At 44.1% G+C, this 16,850-nt stretch overlaps 1 protein-coding gene across 4 annotated transcripts in view; it reads left to right on the top strand.

The window, feature by feature from the left end:
• The window catches only part of Gpam (glycerol-3-phosphate acyltransferase, mitochondrial), a 66,144-nt gene that overhangs the window by 20,094 nt on the left and 29,200 nt on the right, over positions 1–16,850 (top strand). Inside the window, exons 1-3 of one of the 4 annotated variants that reach the window (XM_023715597.1) lie at positions 13,533–13,554; positions 14,225–14,359; positions 15,197–15,327. In XM_023715597.1, coding sequence (XP_023571365.1) covers positions 14,356–14,359; positions 15,197–15,327 — 135 coding nt within the window. In that variant the 5' untranslated portion in view covers positions 13,533–13,554; positions 14,225–14,355. Of the gene's footprint in view, positions 1–13,532; positions 13,555–13,585; positions 13,646–14,224; positions 14,360–15,196; positions 15,328–16,850 lie in introns of those variants that run through there. The other 3 variants (XM_023715596.1, XM_004631532.2, XM_023715595.1) reach the window with 3 other exon arrangements.

The following is a 16,850-nucleotide window of genomic DNA, read 5'->3' as shown; positions in this document are numbered from 1 at the left end:
AATGTTGCAGCAGCGAAGTGGACTTCAAGCTAAAACTGATGAAAAAAGAGGCAAATAATGTTATTATACATTGGTTTAGGCAAAAGTCTAATAGTGATAGACACTATTAACATATAAGCACCACACAATGACATAACATGCTTCATAAAACAAGTACCACAGAACATGAAGGACAAGATACACATAGGCACAACTGTAGTGGGCATGCTCAATACTCCACTGTCACAAAGAGACAAGCTAGACAAAAGAAAAAAATGAAGAAAGAAATATCCCAGATAAAAAATATCCTACAAACTAATGGGCTTAATAGATATCTACAGAGAATTTCACGCATAACAGAATATACATTTTTCTCAGCAGCACATGGAACTTTCTGTACAACAGACCAAGCATTCGCCAATAAAGCAAACTTAACTAAATGTAAAAACTTAAAATGATACCATATTTATTATCAGATCATAGCATAATGAAGCTAGAAACCAATGACAAAAACTAATAGAAATTCTGCAAATGCATGGAAGCTAAACAATACACTGTTAAATGAATAATGAACTAAAAAAAAAAAAAACAAGGAAGAAATAAAAGTTTCTAGCACTAAATGACAGTGCCAGTACAAAATACCAGAACTTATAAGACAAAATGAAAACAGTCTTAAAAGAGAGGTTTGTAAGCTGTGAATGCCTCATCACAAAAATAGAGCGAGCCCAAATAAATAACCTAACTATGTACCTCAAGTTCCTGGAAAAAGGAAAAGGATCTAGTACCAAAGCTAGTACTATAAGAAAGCAAATTATGAAGATCAGAGCAGAAATCAATAAAATTGAGAACAAAACCCCCAATACAAACAATGATTTGAAGAGTTGGTTTTTCAAAAGTATAAGTAAAATAGACAAAGACTTAGTTAGAAGAAGAAAAAAAGACACTTATCAATGCACTTAGGAATGAAAAGAGTGGGCTGGGGAGATAGCTTGGCAGTCTAAGTGTCTGTCTGGCAGGCAAGCCTCAATCCCCAGTACCATGTGCCATGTGGGCCCTGTGCTGTGCTGGCCACTGAAACCAGGTGTAGTGGTTCATGCCTGTAATCCCTGCACTGGGGAGGCTGAGACAGGAGGATCACTGTGAGTCTGAGCTGCTGCATCGGGAGACCCTGTACCAAATAAATCTTAAAAAACCAAACAAACAGGAATGAAAAAGCGCAGGGGTCTAAGCACCTGTCTGGCAAGCACAAGGACTTGGGTTTGATCCCCAGTACTACATGCTGTGCCAGCCCCAGAACCCCAGGTGCACCAGGATACTGAATCCAGGCCTGGTGGTGCATGAGTGCTATCATCCCAGCACTGGGGAGGCTGAGACAGGTGGATCACTACAAGTCAAACTGTGTAGCGAGACCCTGTACCAAATAACTAAATAAATAAATAGATTTTAAAAAACATAGGAATTACCAAAACTGAACCAAGCAGTTAAAAAATCCTGAATAATCTATAACACAATGAAACTGAAGCAAGAGTAAAAAAATCTACCATGTAAGGAAAGTCCGAAAGGGAAGTTCCAGCATGAATGAATTTACTTCCAAACTCTACAAACGAGTTAGGAAAGATCTAACATCAACACTTCCCAAGCTGTTTAATGAAATTGAATGAAAAGGAGTATGTCTAAAGGCATTCCAGAAAGCTGGCATTACCCTGATTTCAAAGCTATAAAAGGATCCAACTAAAAAGTGAACTATATACCACTCTCTTTAATGCATATAGATGCAAAAATCTTCAAAAAGACACTGGCAAACAGAATGCAATGCGTATCAGAAAGAGCATATATTATGACCAAGTAGGCTTCATCCCAGGAAGGCAAGGATAGCTCAACATGTGCAAAACAATGAATGTGATATGTTCTATAAACAGAAGCAAAGTCAAAAAATCACATAATTATCCTAACAGGTTCAGAAAAGGTCTTTGACAAAATTCAACATATTTTGTGGTAAAACACTGAAGCAAATAGGTGTAGAAGCCCTTATCTCGGATAAAAGCCGGGTATGCCAGACCTCCTGCACACATCACGTGAAATAGGGAAAAACTGAAAGCTTTTCCTGTAACGTGAAGAAGGAGACAAGGATGTCCATCATCAGCATGCCTGTTTAACACAATATTTGAAACTTTAGAAAGAACAATTAGGCAAGAGAAACAAAATGGATATGTATAAGGAAGGTGTATCATTATTTGCAAATGGCATAATCCTCTACATACCATGATTCCCAGAAAATAAAGACCTACCTGGAGAACAAGTCCTAGCATGATCTTAGAAGACACAGCTTCTGAAAGTGAGCCCTATTGTGTTTTGTGCCAAAGGAGAAATAGGGTTCATTTTCAGAGAATGTCTCCTCTAAAATCATGTCTGCTGGTTAGATCTTATTTTCAGGGAAAGATTTTTAGAAATAATTAATTCGTTAATGTAGCAAGATACAAAAATCAACACTAGGGCCAGCCAAATAGCTCAGCAGATTAAAGCGCCTGCAAGCAGGCACAGGGGCCGGGAGTTCAATCCCCAAACCTGCCGTGCTGGCCCTGCCCCTGGGGTATGCTGAGGCGGCAATTGAGTCTGGGCATGGTGGCGTGCGCCTGTAATCCCAGCTGTTGGGAGGCTGTAAACAGGTGGATCACTATGAGTCCAATCTAGTAGTAGACCCTGAACACCCTGTAGACCCTTCCCTAAAATACAACAAAACAAAACAAAACAAAAAAACCACACACACACACACACACACACACACACACGAATCAGTATCATTCCTATACTAATAATGAACCCAGTTAGGAAGTTTTTAGGAAGGAGGAAATAACTAAGACATCCTGTTTCTGAATAAACAAGCAGAATGGCCATAGTCAAAGTGGCCATAATTTCCAAACAGATACTACACATTTAATGCAGTCCTACTGAAAATACCAGCAGTATTTATCATAGACTTGGAGAGAACAATCTTAAAATTAATACAGAACCAGAAGAGGTCTGTAATAGTAAAAATCTCAGGCAATGAGAGCAAGGACTGCCAAAGAACAGACACTCTGCTATTATATATGTATTGTTCTATTTTAGCTCCAAATAATCTAATAGCAAATATACTTGGAAAATGAGAAAATTGGAGCTCAGAGAATTTTAATAGCTTCCTAAACACGTGGCAAGAGATCGACCTGCACTGAGCGCCATAGCCCTTGTAGAGCTCTCAGATACTGTGCTAGGACTCAGGATGAGTCATGAGTCCTCTTATGTCCCAACTAGCAGCTCAGGTCTTAAGGAAACCCTGTGTGAGTATCTGTGTCCTTGCCCACCCCCCTAGAGTTGTGGCTTCACAGAAAGATGTTTTTGTTTTCTTCTTAGGTTTAGGATCTGGGGGTTCCTCCCTAAGTAGCTGGTATCCCCCTAGGCTCACTGAGTGACACATCAATTAGGTGCTTGTGCACTAGAATTAGGTAGACCTAATTCAAACTGGGGTTCTAGTATTTGCTTGATTTACCTGACCTTTTTTGTTGGCTCAATTTTCCCAGCAGATAGTTGGGGATACTAATAGTTTCTGGCCCATGGGACTATGGGATACATGGGTTCCCTCTTTGGTTCATTGACTTCAGATCATCTTCCTTTCCTTTTGGACTTGCCTGTATATCTGGTAGGGGTGGGGGCACTATCCCTGCAGAGCGACCCCTTACTCTGCCTGGTGGCTTGTGTTGCACAAAAAGGGCATGGCAGGCAGCATAGGATAACCCCCTTGCTTGGATGTGGCTCTGATCTGCCTCCTCCCTGTCAGCTCCCTCACCTTTGTGCCAGTTGGCATTGTCCCTCCAGCCCTAGGGAGCACAGAGGTCTTGTTGCTAATTTCTATCTTTCACTGCCACCTTTCGTAGGATGCCCTTGTAAGTAGCTCTCTAAAGTCCTGCCACTGCGTTGTCTGCCCTGGGCTCTCTTATGCCACCCACTGGGTCACTAACCCATGGTCTTGTGTGAGACAAGGCCTATAAAGCATTTAGAACTGTGCTTGGTGCATAGTCAGTGCTGGGAAAGGGTCACAACTTTCTACCTAGCTCCTCTGCTTCTGCCAGGCCCCAGAACACCACAGCTTCCAACTCACTGCCCATTTACTCTCCTTCCAGAGGGCTAAGGTCTCCAGTCCTGGGCTCTTGCTTTCATTCATGCGTAGCCACTTGTACAAGGGAAAGTTTCCATGGGTTCCTCCATGATGCACATGGTCCATGTTATAGGTTTAGCTTTTATTTTGTAGACTTCTCACTGGGGCTTTGAAAACCCTGCTTAACTAGGCACTGTGGCTCATGTGGACAGTGCAAGTGCTTCTGGAGGCAGAGGCAGAGGCAGGAGAATCGCAAGTTGGAGCCCTGTTTTGGCAACTTAACAACTCAGTGAGACCCTGTCTCAAAATAAGGGACTGGGTACCTAGCTCAGTGAAAAGCTCCTAGATTTAGTGCCCAGTTTTGCAAAATCAAAAACAACAGAAATAAGCTAAAAGAACATAAATAAATCCCCAAACAACCCCTGGGCTAGTCTGGTCCCCTCTCCCGCTTTTCCCCTTGTGTCTCTCCAGCTGTGTTGGCCTTTGCTCAGCTCTCTGTGTTGCTCTATTTCCTGAGGTTGGCACATTGGGTTGCCACTTGGATGGTCTCCTGTTGGCTCCACGGCCCTGCCCAAGAGCCACCCACCCATTGTCCAAGCTTTCCCCACCCAAACCTGCTTCTGCCTAGCCCTGCTGCTTTGTCTCCCTGACCAAAGGGTGAAGGAGGATGGATGGCAAGGAGACACAGAGTTAGCTGAACTCAAGCAGCCCCAGAGCTCCTGCCTCTAGGACAGAGGAGCCCGGTGTCTGTCTCATCCCCCTTCTATTCACTCAAATATAGATACAGGTAATTAAAGTAACACAGGACTGCTATGCCTTCTGATATCCATTTAGTACACACCTAGGTCCACAATGTAATCTCAGCTGTATGAACTATTCCTGAAGCCTTCTCTGTGCCATCTCCCTGTGTGCTGACTTTCTCCTTTGTGCTCACAGAGGAGGACAGTTAGCCCTTAATTTTCCTCTGCTCTCCCACCGTCTCCTCTCAGTACCTTGCATACACTGAGGCTCTTCCTACTCCTGGCCGCAGGGCAGCTCCTGCCCCTGACCACTTTGAGGTCAGTCAACTCTGCCATTCTCTGGGATGAATGCTGCTGGGATTGCTCGTTGTGCTTTTCTCATTTTGTTTACCTGGTTTCTCATTTTGTTTGCTGCTCTTCCTGCTGTTCCTCTGTACATGGCATCGGCCACTCGACTGTTAAGCCTACGGAGGCAGGACCCATGGGTGACATCTTCAGCAGTTAGCATGATGCCTACGCAAAGGAGGCTCTCCACTGGGAATGAATAAGTGTTGAATTAGTTTGTCTTTATACAGCTCATGTCTGGTTTCCCGTGACACCTGGTAGAGATAATATTCTGGAGTTTGCTCCCCACCCTTTACCCTGGCAGGTGCCTCGTGTAGAAGCCAAGCAGAGGCCCTGGCTAGCTTGAGGTGATCTCCAACCTTGCTCCGTGCCTGGGCCTGGTGCTTTGCAAAGCTTCTTCCTGTCCATGACAACTCTGTCCCTGGGACCTTCCCTCTTCTTTGAAGACATGCTGCTTCCAAAGCCCTGAAGCAGATGTGTGGGCCCACAAATGGGCCCCTTAACCCTGTCCTGTTACCCCTTTCATAGATAACCTCTTTTCACTCAATTGAGTTTGACTCTGAAGGGCTGGGGAGATAGCTCAGTAGAATAAGTGCCTGCCTGGCAAGTGCAAGGCTCTGAGTTCAATCCCCGGTACTGTAAAAAGAAAAAAAAAAAAAAAATCAGGAGTTTGACTTTGAGGGAGAAACAAATGCCCATTTGAGTTTTGTCTTCTTGGCCACCAACTCAAGCATATTTGGCTTTCTATCTATCACAAAAGACTGCTGATGGCAACAGGCCAGCCTCTCTTAAGAGGTTGGGGAATCTTAGGACTTAAACCATGGAGCTGGCTATGTTCGCAAGAGAAAACAGCTTTCACTCCTTCATAATGAACTAATGATGTTTTTCTTTTAGGGACATGCAAACTAAATTATTAGATCCCACCTAAAGACCCAGCTCAAGGCTTAGGTGTGGATTCCACCTCACTCTTGCTCTATTTTTTTCTGGGGGACTGAGCCTGCCCCTTTGCCCTACATGTGGGGTGCTGCTAGCACAGGGCTCTCCAGAGTCTGGAGCCTGCTGCTTGTTGGCTCAGATACGATAACCACCTGGAGGGCCTGCTGCTCTAAACCTGCCTGGTTACATAGGCCCTCCCATCGCGGCGGATGTATGAGGTGAGTCTAGGCTTGGTTATGTCTCGCTATAACTGGCATTGTTGTTGAGGCAAATTTCTTTATCTTGCATTCTGTTTGTCTTTATCCTTCCCTCTTTTCCTTCAGTGGAGCTCCTGTTGTACTGTGTGCCTCAGCCTTGGAAGCTCACACCATCCCAAGCCATAGTTCTGTCTTCTTTAACACTTGCAAGCAAGTAAATATGTAAGAGGATATGTCACACATATTGTGCGTTGAGAGCCATCACTCAGGTGTTCTGAGACCTGCAAGCCGGGGACACATTTCATGGTACAGCAATTGAGAAGGTCTTCTTTTCTGAATTGTTCTAATTCAAATTATTTTTCTATACAGCAATATATATTAGATGGGTAATGCAATTTGCAGTCCAGGTACGTGGTGCAATTATAGACATTGTGAATAGCATAATTAATACTCCAAGTTGATCTCTGATGTCTCATGTTGGAGCTTAAGATTAATTTATTGGTATAACAACTTCCAATGTTAAAGTGAATCAGAGGAATTCCATTTTTTTCTGGCCTAAGGTCCTTTCTAAAAGACAAAACAGATTCTAAGGTCCCTTCACTGCCATTCCTTGGCATGATACACTTGCAGGACTTTTTCCAAGCTCCTCCTGTTTTATATATTTTCATAAGTTTGTGTCATTCTAGCAGCAAGTCTATGCTCAAATTTATTTATGTTTGTTCTTTTTTAAAACATATTTGGTACAGGGTCTCACCATGTAGCTCAGACTCGTAGTGATCCTCTTGTTTTCAGCTTCCCAAGCACTGGGATTATAGGGGTGTGCCACTATGTCTGGTCTTAGTGGCCAGCATAGAAGGGCATTGAAGCGTTGGGGCCAGCTCACCTGTGGTGCCGGGGATCAAATCCTGTCTCTGCGCTTGCCTAAGCAGGCGCTTAGTCTTTATCTAGCTGGCCTGTGTGCTCAAATTTAAATATGAATCAGAAATGCTGTTGCTTGCGCATAGCAGCAGTCAAGATTATAGTGGTTCACATAGGTACAGTGTCGCCAAAATCCAAAGAGTGTGGTTGATGGTGTTGAACACAAATGTTATTCCCAGCAAGTGAGAGAACAGCCAGGAGGTGGCAGTGGCTACTGTGCGTCTGTTCCCTTTTCCCGCAGAAGAAAAGCTCCGGAAATCCTCAGCATTGTCTTTCTCTTGAGTCACATTGCCAAGAACTGGGTTATCTGACCATGTGGGCTGCAGCTGCACTGCAATAGTGGAGGATAAGATGATTGTAATTGATTCCTTGTTTTCTAGGAGCTGGGAAAGAGACCGCCCTCATGAAAATCAGAGGGAGGGAATAAAGCCTGGGCAGGGGCTGCTCCAAGGCGACCGGGTGAATTCTCAAGGCCACAGGTCGAAGGGCTTGATGTGAGTTTGGAGCCTTTTGGCAGCACCTGTTACACAGGAGCGGAGTCTCATGGAATGAATCTTTAAGACAGAAGGGATTGTGCTGTCTGGGTCAGGACTGTATCGGCAGCAGAGGACCTGGCATGAAGTAAGACATAATACAAACTAAAAGGGACTGGAGAAAAGTAGACAATGAGAACAGCAGGGGTCCAGTAAGAATAAATCATCCAAATTATTTCCAATAAAAGCGTTTGCTAAAATCCTTGTTATGTTTTAAATGAAGGAATGTGATTGATGCTTCATCACTGAATTGTGGGAAGTCAGTTCCTATTCTCACAGTTGTTTTGTGAAGAAATTTTATGTTCCTTTTTAAAAATTCTTTCCTTTCCTTTTCTTTCTTTCTTTCTTTCTTTCTTTCTTTCTTTCTTTCTTTCTTACAAGGTCTTGCTACACAACTCAGACTCACAGTGATCCTCCTGCTTCAGCCTCCGCAGTGCTGGGATTACAGGTGTGCACCACCATGCTCAGTTTCAATGGCCAGCACAGCATGCAGTACTGGGGATTGAACCCCTGTCCTTGAGCTTACCAGGCAGGTGCTTAGTTTGCTGAGCTATCTTGAGCAAATGTACCTGGCTACATTTTGACCAGGAAAGCTGGGTCAGGCTGGAGTGAGATCTGTGGCACAGGCTGCTAGGAAGGCACTGCGGGCTGCTGGCAAAATGTAGAACTCGGTTCGAGAAAGGCTGAGAGTGAAAACTCTCATTTGTCACCTCTGCTCTCTCCTTCTTGGGCCTCACGGTTGTCATGCATCGTGCTTCCATTTATGCAATCAGCCCCACCAAATAGTCTCTGTGCTTTGTTGTAAGCAGTTAACTATTTTTGAAGGGGTTTTTAAAATAAGACAATTATTTACTTTCATTATCTGTGTTTCTTAATTTATTTTTCTAGATTCGGTTTCTATCTACTTACAGTTTCTTTTTACCTAAAGGACCTTCCCTCCTTCTTTCCTTCTTTTTCCTCTCCTTTCTTTCATCTTGTTTATTGCATTACTGGGGAATGAACCCAGAACCCAGAACCCAAGGCCTTCATGCATACCAAGCCTCCCGTTTTTTGGGGATCGAGCTCAGGACCTTGTGCTTTCCAGACAGGCGCTTATGCCGCTCAGCCATCTCCCCAGCCGCCAGCCACTTTTTAGTTATTTTGTAACAGTCACTGAGTTGCTTTCACTTGACATCTTCCTGCTTCAGCCTCGCAAAGTGCTAGGTTTACAGGCACGCACTGCAGCTGGCCTACCATTTCTTCTGCCGTGAGGCCTGGTGACAGATACTTTCAGTGTCTACGTGTCAAAACATAGCTCTGTCGCGAACTGGTATGAAATAGTTCCAGATCGCCACTTCTATGTAGCACTGTATGACGCAGATGTGCTGTCTCCTGGTTTGTGTTTCTGATGAAAAGTCTGCTGTTATTCTATCTGTCCTTCTCTGTACAATAATGTCTTCTTATTCTAATTAAGATTCTTCTATTACTGTTTTTGGAAATTTCACGGTGATATCTCTGGGTATAGTTTTCTTTATGTTTCTGCTTACATTACTGAGCTTATAGTTCCTAGTGAATTTATAGTTTTCAGCACATTTGGGACATTTTCATGCATTATTCCACTATTTCTGTCTGGGTCTCCAATTGCCTGCATACTAAGTTCACGGAGTGCATTTTCTTCCTTCTTATTTTCAGTCTTTTTCTTCCCTCAGTACTTCATTTTGGATAGTTTCTATCAAAATAGTTTCAATTTGGGGCCAGAGATAGCTCAGCAGTCTAAAGCCCCTACTTAGGCAAGCTTCGTCAAAGTGCAGGGACCGAGGTTCGATCCCCGGCACCACAAGTCATGCTAGCCCCACTCCCAGGACTATTCCTTGCTCTTCGCTTTTAGTGATCTGCTGGTTTCTTTTACCATTTGCTGTTAGTACAAGTGTAGATGTGTGTGTGTGTGTGTGTGTGTGTGTGTGTGGTGCGATAAACCTCAATGATTTTATAATTACTAGATGTTAACCTTGAATCTTTCTTTAAAAAGATTCTCCATGTCTCTGTTTACCAAATTCAATTTTCTTTTTCTTTTCTTGAACAGAGTGGTTGTGGTGACATTACTTTCAAAATCTCTTTGTCCACTGACTGAACATCTGTCATTTCTAGGATTCTTCCACTTGATCGAATTTTCCTCTTCTTACTATGGATGTTTTTATTTTTGTCTTTCTGACAGTGTTTCTGCTGATATGGAGTTCAGGCTGGCCTTGACTCTACTAATGTAGCCCAGACTGGCCTCCGACGCACAGCAGTCCTTGTGCCTCCGCCTCCTAAGCACTGGAGAGCAGGCATGTGCCACCACACCTGGTACTCTGTACCTTTCTTTCTTGCTTCTATGAGCCTTAACATTTCACTCCTTTTCCATTTTGAGTTTTATCAGGTACAAGATAGTTTCTAGCTTTATTTTCATTTTTTGTCTTTTTGAGACAGGGTCTCGTGGTACCAGGTACTTTCTGATTTTATGTGAGGCTTTCAGGGTCAGGGCTGGGGTCAAGGCTGCTTATGGGCCTGTATGATCACCGAGTATTCTTCCCCTCTGACTCAGGAGAAGGAAGACTCCCTGCTCCATCCAGGGTTCGGTGATCGCTCCTTGCCTGTTCTTCCCTGGCCTTGCTAATGAGCCGAGTGCTGGCTGGCAGCTGCTCATCCGCAGCTCCCCTGGCTCTTCCCTCCTCTGGTAGTCTCCTTCTCTGTCTCCAGCTCCAGCTGCTCTGACCTTCCTTGTCTCCAGTTCTAGATCCTAAGTTTCAGAGTCTGCCCAGGTCTTCTGAGGTCCCCTGCTCTGCACTGCAGCCTGACAACCAAGACAATCCACTTGGTTCTCTTCTGCTATCACATTAAGTGAAAGCCACCGGTTTACATTTATTTCAGATTGTTTTGAACCCGATAGTCAATTCAGTTCTGTTGTTCCACCTTGGCTGGTTAGACTGGATTATTCCAGATTATTGTTCTCTTGATAAAGTTGCTGAGGGTGTCAACTGTTTCCCAAAACAATTTTCATTAAGTAACCTGAAACTCCTGGCATAGAATCTGCATTTACCCTTGTGCAATTGGGTGTTATGGAAGAGTTGCCTACAAATGAATTTTAGGTAAGGCAGTTTTTCTCTCTGGCTTACTTTTACACATTCCTGCAGTACTCTCTTTAGTCCATGCCCTTTTATTTTCTTTAGTAATGATTTAAACCTTAAGGCTTTTCTCTAGCTCTGCGCGCCCCCCCCCCCCCCCGCTTTTTCTACATCATGGACCAGTAGTAATGTGCTTATAAAATTTCATGAGCCTTTGGGATTAGAATTCATCTAGTCACATGTAATCCTCAAGTACTTACACTTGAGTGCTGCTGACCTATATGTGGAGTTGAATAAAGACACAGGGCTAGCCAGGCCTGGTCTGTAATCCCAGCACTCTTGGGAGGCTGAGGCAGGAGGATCATTGTGAGTTCAAGGCCTCACAATGGGCCTGAACTGCATAGTGAAACACTGTCTTAAAAAGGAAACAAAACACCCCCCCCCCGCCAAAAGAAAAGCAGACACTGTGCTCTTCACCTCAAAATTAAGACCTTTTAAAAAACATGAATAATATCCACTCCTACTGCTTTGGGTTGTTTTAAAAAAGAGTATTTGCATTTGGGCATTGATTTACATACAGAAGTAGAAAGTTCAAGAGAAGGAAATCTTGTTCTTGTTGTTCCTCAGGTTCAGCAAGTATTTATGCAAAGCTGACTATAACAAGGCATTGTGGTTTAACAAGGACACCTAAGCAAGTTACTGCTGTGATGACTTTGTAATCTTATGGAAGTGTGACAGGAACTGATAATGACCCAGGGTGTGGCGCCACCCTCAGTCTTGAGATTTCTCAGGAGAGTATGACTGTGGAGGGCTGCAGACAAGGAAAGCCTAGGAGGTGTGGCTCAGGACATGCAGAATTAGGAAGGTCACGAGCAGAATTAGAGTATGGACGCCCTCGGCTTGTGCAGGGACGATCAGCAGGTAGGCATTCCTGCTGGAGGGGTGGAGAAAGGGAAGGCCCCTGGGTGCCAGCTCACCTGCCAGGCTCATGCATCTGGACAAGGGAGTAGTGGGTAGTCTTTGATCCAGATAGATGTGCACAATGATTTATTTTGAGCAGAAATTATGGCTACCATGTGCAAGATGGACAAAGATGGAGTGCCGGCATATGCCTGTGGCCGTTTTCTCATTTTTGTATTCCCAGGTCCTAGTTCATAATGTTTGTTGCTTGAATGCCTGCAAGACCTTGTTTTCCTTCTACTCTGCCAGTATTCTTGATTATCATGGGCCTTGTCAATGGTGGGACAAATACTGTGAAAGAGCCTCTTCCCGCCCAGAGCTGTTTTTACATGGCTAAGATACGGCAAATTCCATTCAGACTTCAAGTCTTTTTGAACATTATTTTAAATGTTAAATTGACAAATCATGTTCTATTTATGAAGTATGAAATGATGTTAATGATATAGGAGAAATAAATGTAAGTCCCAACTTGCTAGATGGCAGATATGCCAAGTTCATGTTCTCCAAAACTGAAGAATCAATTTTAAGGAACAACAGAAGTTAAAAGAGTTGGAAGAATTTATTGAGCGAGAGAGCTCCTGAGATAGGGGACCCAAAAGCAGTTTGCCTTGAACCCCACTTTACAGGGGAAATCTTACAGTGCAAAATCACCAGGTGGGTGAGATGTGGGTTAAAGCTGTATCAACCAATAAGATTACAAATATAGCTGGTTAGGTAATATCGATCAAGTGCTGAAGCAGGTCATGTACCAACCGTAAATGGGAAGAACAATGACCTCAGGAAGGGATGGATCAGGAGATCCTGATAACCTGGGTGACATGTCTTCTAGGCTTGGTCCGGCTAGGTCATATCAATTATAGTATAATCTTTATTTTTTTTATCCCAGGGCAGGTTGGCCTGCTCTTTTTGCCTTTATCCAGAGGCCTGTCCTCTGTAGATGTACCTCCAGGCACAGAGATAACGTAATTTTATCTTCTGTCCTGATTTGCTTGAGGACTTAGCTCTGTTTATAATATACCCTAGTTGTCTATATTATGAATGTAATTAAATCAAGCTAATTAACATACCATCACCTCATTGACAAATTTTCGGACAACATTTGAAATGTACATGTCCAAATCCCTGTTATTAACAATATTCACTATTGCGCGCAATACAGCACAAAGGAAAGAAGACAGTCCTGTCTAATGGAGACCTTGTACCTTTCCAGCCTTACTTTTTCCACTCCTTTTCCTCCTCGGAGGCTCTGCTACGCCCACAGAAATACACAACGTAGCCTTTTGCCACCAGTGCCTCCGGCGTCCTTAGCAAATCCTGCAGTGTCACAAATCTCACATGAGCCCCACGGCACACGAACACCCCGCCCCAGCCTGGAGGCGACAGGAGCGCCAGGTCAGCCGCGCTCACGCAGGGAGATCTAGCCGTGCAGTCGCACTCGCACAAGCCCGGGAGGGTAAGCACTTGTTCGGGCGCCCACAGATAGCGCTCGACCGCCCACCCTCCTCCGTGGGCACAGAGCCACGCGGCCAGCTGCACGCTCGGCCCCGCCCCCACAGCACCCCGCGCGCCGCCTACGTCATCAGGCCGCGCCGGCGTCGTGATGCCGCAGCCGGCACTGGCCAGGACTTGAAGTGAGGGCAGCTGCAGTCGCAGGAACGCTGGAGCCCGAACTGTCGTGTAGCCCTCCGGGCGGGCTGCGGGCGGCGGCTCGGGCCGGGAGCACGGGGACAGGTGCGCTCTTCATCGGCGCGGGCGCTGCGCCTCCTCCGAGTTCCAGGGCCATCGAGTTGCCCTCGCCGAGCCCCGAGGGTCCTCCGAGGAGGTGGGCCGGGCTCGTGCGCGGTGGGCGTCCACGTGGCTCTTTCCCCGGGAGCCCGGGCTGCGGCGCGGGGGAGGAGGGACGCCTTCTGGACCCAGCAGCCCGGGACCTTCCGAAGGGGGAGCCGCCAGCCTGCCTGCCCCGGCCCTCGGAGGTCCCGAGGCTGCGGGGCGCGCTGGGGGCGGCTGGGGCTGGGGGCGCCCGCCGTGGACCCCGCGCCGGAGCTGTGCTTGTCGCTCAGTCCTCCTCGCCACCCCATGAGGCCTACGGTATTATACCCATTTTCCAGAAGGAGAAATCAGGGCGTAGAACTCGAGCGGCTTGTGCAGATTCGCGCAGACGTGTTCCCCGGGAGGATCCGAGCCTCAGCGCTGGCTCCTCCACCCCTGTCCACGTCAGCGCCCGCTGCCTGGTTCTGTCAGCCCAGCTGCCTGGCACCTCTGAAGTTTTTTTTTTTTTTTTTTTAATTTGTTTTTAAAATTCTTGACCTTGAAAGAGAGGGAGGAGGAGCAAACCTGGGGTTCCCGTTGCCACATCCCCTTTTCCCTCCCTTCATCTCTCTCCTTTTTTTTTTTTTTCCAGGCAGCAGCGTGCTCCTCTTGTTGTGTGGTCGTTCTGCACCGGAAGCTGATAGCTGAGGGCTGAATTTTTATTTTGTACAGAAGAACTGTCATCCCAGGTGCATTGCTTTACCGTTCTCTCCCTTTGATCTAATGGGTATGATTGTTACTTATGTATATTGTTAAAGACAAATACTATTTGGAGGATAACAGTTACTGCGACATCTCCCTAAAGGGAACATAAAGAAACCAGAATGTATCTTTCAAGGAATATTATTGCTTGGAGGTCATCGTCCAGGCCTTTAAGGCCAGGAGAGAAGTAGCCAGAAGCTAAAATAATGGGAGACTGGTGTTAGAAAGTTTTTATATTGTATCGGTATATATCGATTTTATAGTTCGGTCTCTATGAATATTTCCCGTAGGGTTAGAGAGTTTTTCAAAGAGATCGAAACCTAACAAATCAGACCTTCCCAAATGGTATTTTTCTTTTACAACTTTGTAGTTATGTTAAAAGTGCAAGTGTTGTTTCTTTTAGAGCATCACAAGAAAAATTAAACTCAGTTCAATTTAAATAGGAAATGAGATGCTGTCATTGGTTTTATCTATTTTACATGAAGTCCCCATTCATAATTCAAAAAAATTCTGGTGTGCCTACATGTAACGTGTTTAATTAAACTCAAGCTTTCATTTTCCCAGAAACTATTCATATTTTAATAAAAATGAAATAATTCTTTGTTTAATACCTGAAATAAGCTCTCATTTACACTTGCAAATTAAAACGCAGAGCTGTTTTGTTCAAGAAGTCTAAGGATACAGTATCCTTACATAATCAGGCTGGCCTGAGCTCATGGGAACGCATCAGGGGCTATTTTTAATAGCAGTCCAGCAGTTCCTTTGATATTCTATTATGGAGCATGGTGACGTGGAAATCAGAATTTGGGATTCTGGTGTCTACTCTGGATTCCTTGTTAACTGAGATGGCATTTTCTTGTAGCACATGATACGGGAGTTACGCTTCGTGACATGGATGAACCTGGAGTGACGGTTAGCACAATCGATGTTTCTTACTTGCCAAATTCATCAGAGTACAGCCTTGGCCGCTGCAAACACACAAATGAGGAGTGGGTGAGTCTAAAAGAAAAGTTTAAAGGATTCACCCTGAAAATGTGCATTTTAATATTGCTTATGAAGGTAGAAACGTTGGTAGCAATATACAGTGATATCGAGTCGAGGTTAACCGTTAGAAGTTACAGTTATGAAGTCTAATAATACTTAGTAGCTTCAATACCATGTGAGCAGGAAGAAAAAACTGAGTAGAAAATTCAAGTACAGTGATTAAGTAGAAAGTAAAACACTTGCTTAGGGAAAAACACCCTGGTACTTGTTTTGGGTATTATACTTCTAAAGAGTTTTTCTTTTTTTTTTTTCCTTTCTTTCTCTTGGCATCTACTTTCTTTAGGTTACATTTAGTAAGCATTAATTTCATAATGAATATTTAAAAAAATAAAAAATTGGAAATTTCTATATCCATCTAACCCAAAATCTCACATTTTTTGCATTGCTTTACCAATTTCAACATAATTTGACATGTTTTAAATACTATCTCAGCTGTGCATGGTGGCACACGCCTGTAATCCCGACACCTGACAGGGTGAGGCAGGAGGATCATTGCAAGTTCGAGATCACCCAGAGCTACAAAGTGAGCTCAAGGCCAGCCTGAACTGCATAGCAAGACCCTGTCTCAGAAAGACCAAAAAAAAAAAGCTTCAAACACTATCTTCATTATAAATATTATAAAGGAATGTTATATCAGTGAATTTTGAGTAAGTAATGAGCTCCAAGTTAAAAGAAAGTTATTAGAACAAGAGGGTTTGGCCTTCATTGAGTAGTATATCTATATAAATTCTAGCCTAAGGTGAAGGAATATTATTAAGCTTACCATTTAAAACAAGGTATTTCAAGCTATAGTAGAGCAGCGTGCTCACCATGGCAGTTGTTTAAGTTCCCTGTGGGAACATTAAAAGGGTATGGGGGGTGCAGGCAAGCACAGGGACCGATGTTCGATCCCGATACCACATGCTGCCCCACCCCCAGGACTCGCTGAACCTGTTAGAGTCCTGGCGCGGTGGCGCAGGCCTGTAATCCCAGCGCTGGGGAGGCTGAAAGCAGTAGAATCACCATGAGTCCAAGCTGCATAGTGAGACCCTACAATAACGAAATATATTTAAAAAAAAAAGGTATCTGGGTAGATATTAGCATGTAGGTGATTGTAGGAGTCTACTTTATTAGTCCTGCTGTCAGAGTTTTCTTAGCTCTCAACAGCTTTGTTAGTTTTTCTAAACTGGAAATTTTGTTTTTGTTAGGGATGTCAGTTATTTATTGCTAGGTTTTAATTGGCATAGTAGATATACATATTTGTGATCAATGTAACTTGGGATACATTGTTCAAAGTGTATTCATGGGCTACATTATTTACCATGTTACAATGTACAGTTATCATTTCAGGTAATTAGCATGTCTGTTAAGCATTTTATTTCTTTTTGTTGGACATGTTAAAAATCCTCTGTTCTGTCTGTATTGGATTAGATCATATAGTCACCCTACTATGCCACAGGACACTAGAACGTAATCCTCTTGTCTTAGTATAC

The sequence above is a fragment of the Octodon degus genome, unplaced genomic scaffold, assembly GCF_000260255.1.
Source record: "Octodon degus isolate 3935 unplaced genomic scaffold, OctDeg1.0 scaffold00042, whole genome shotgun sequence".
Taxonomy (NCBI): Eukaryota; Metazoa; Chordata; class Mammalia; order Rodentia; family Octodontidae; genus Octodon; species Octodon degus.
Note: the sequence above shows the minus strand (reverse complement) of the source record. Positions and strands in the feature narration are given on the sequence as shown.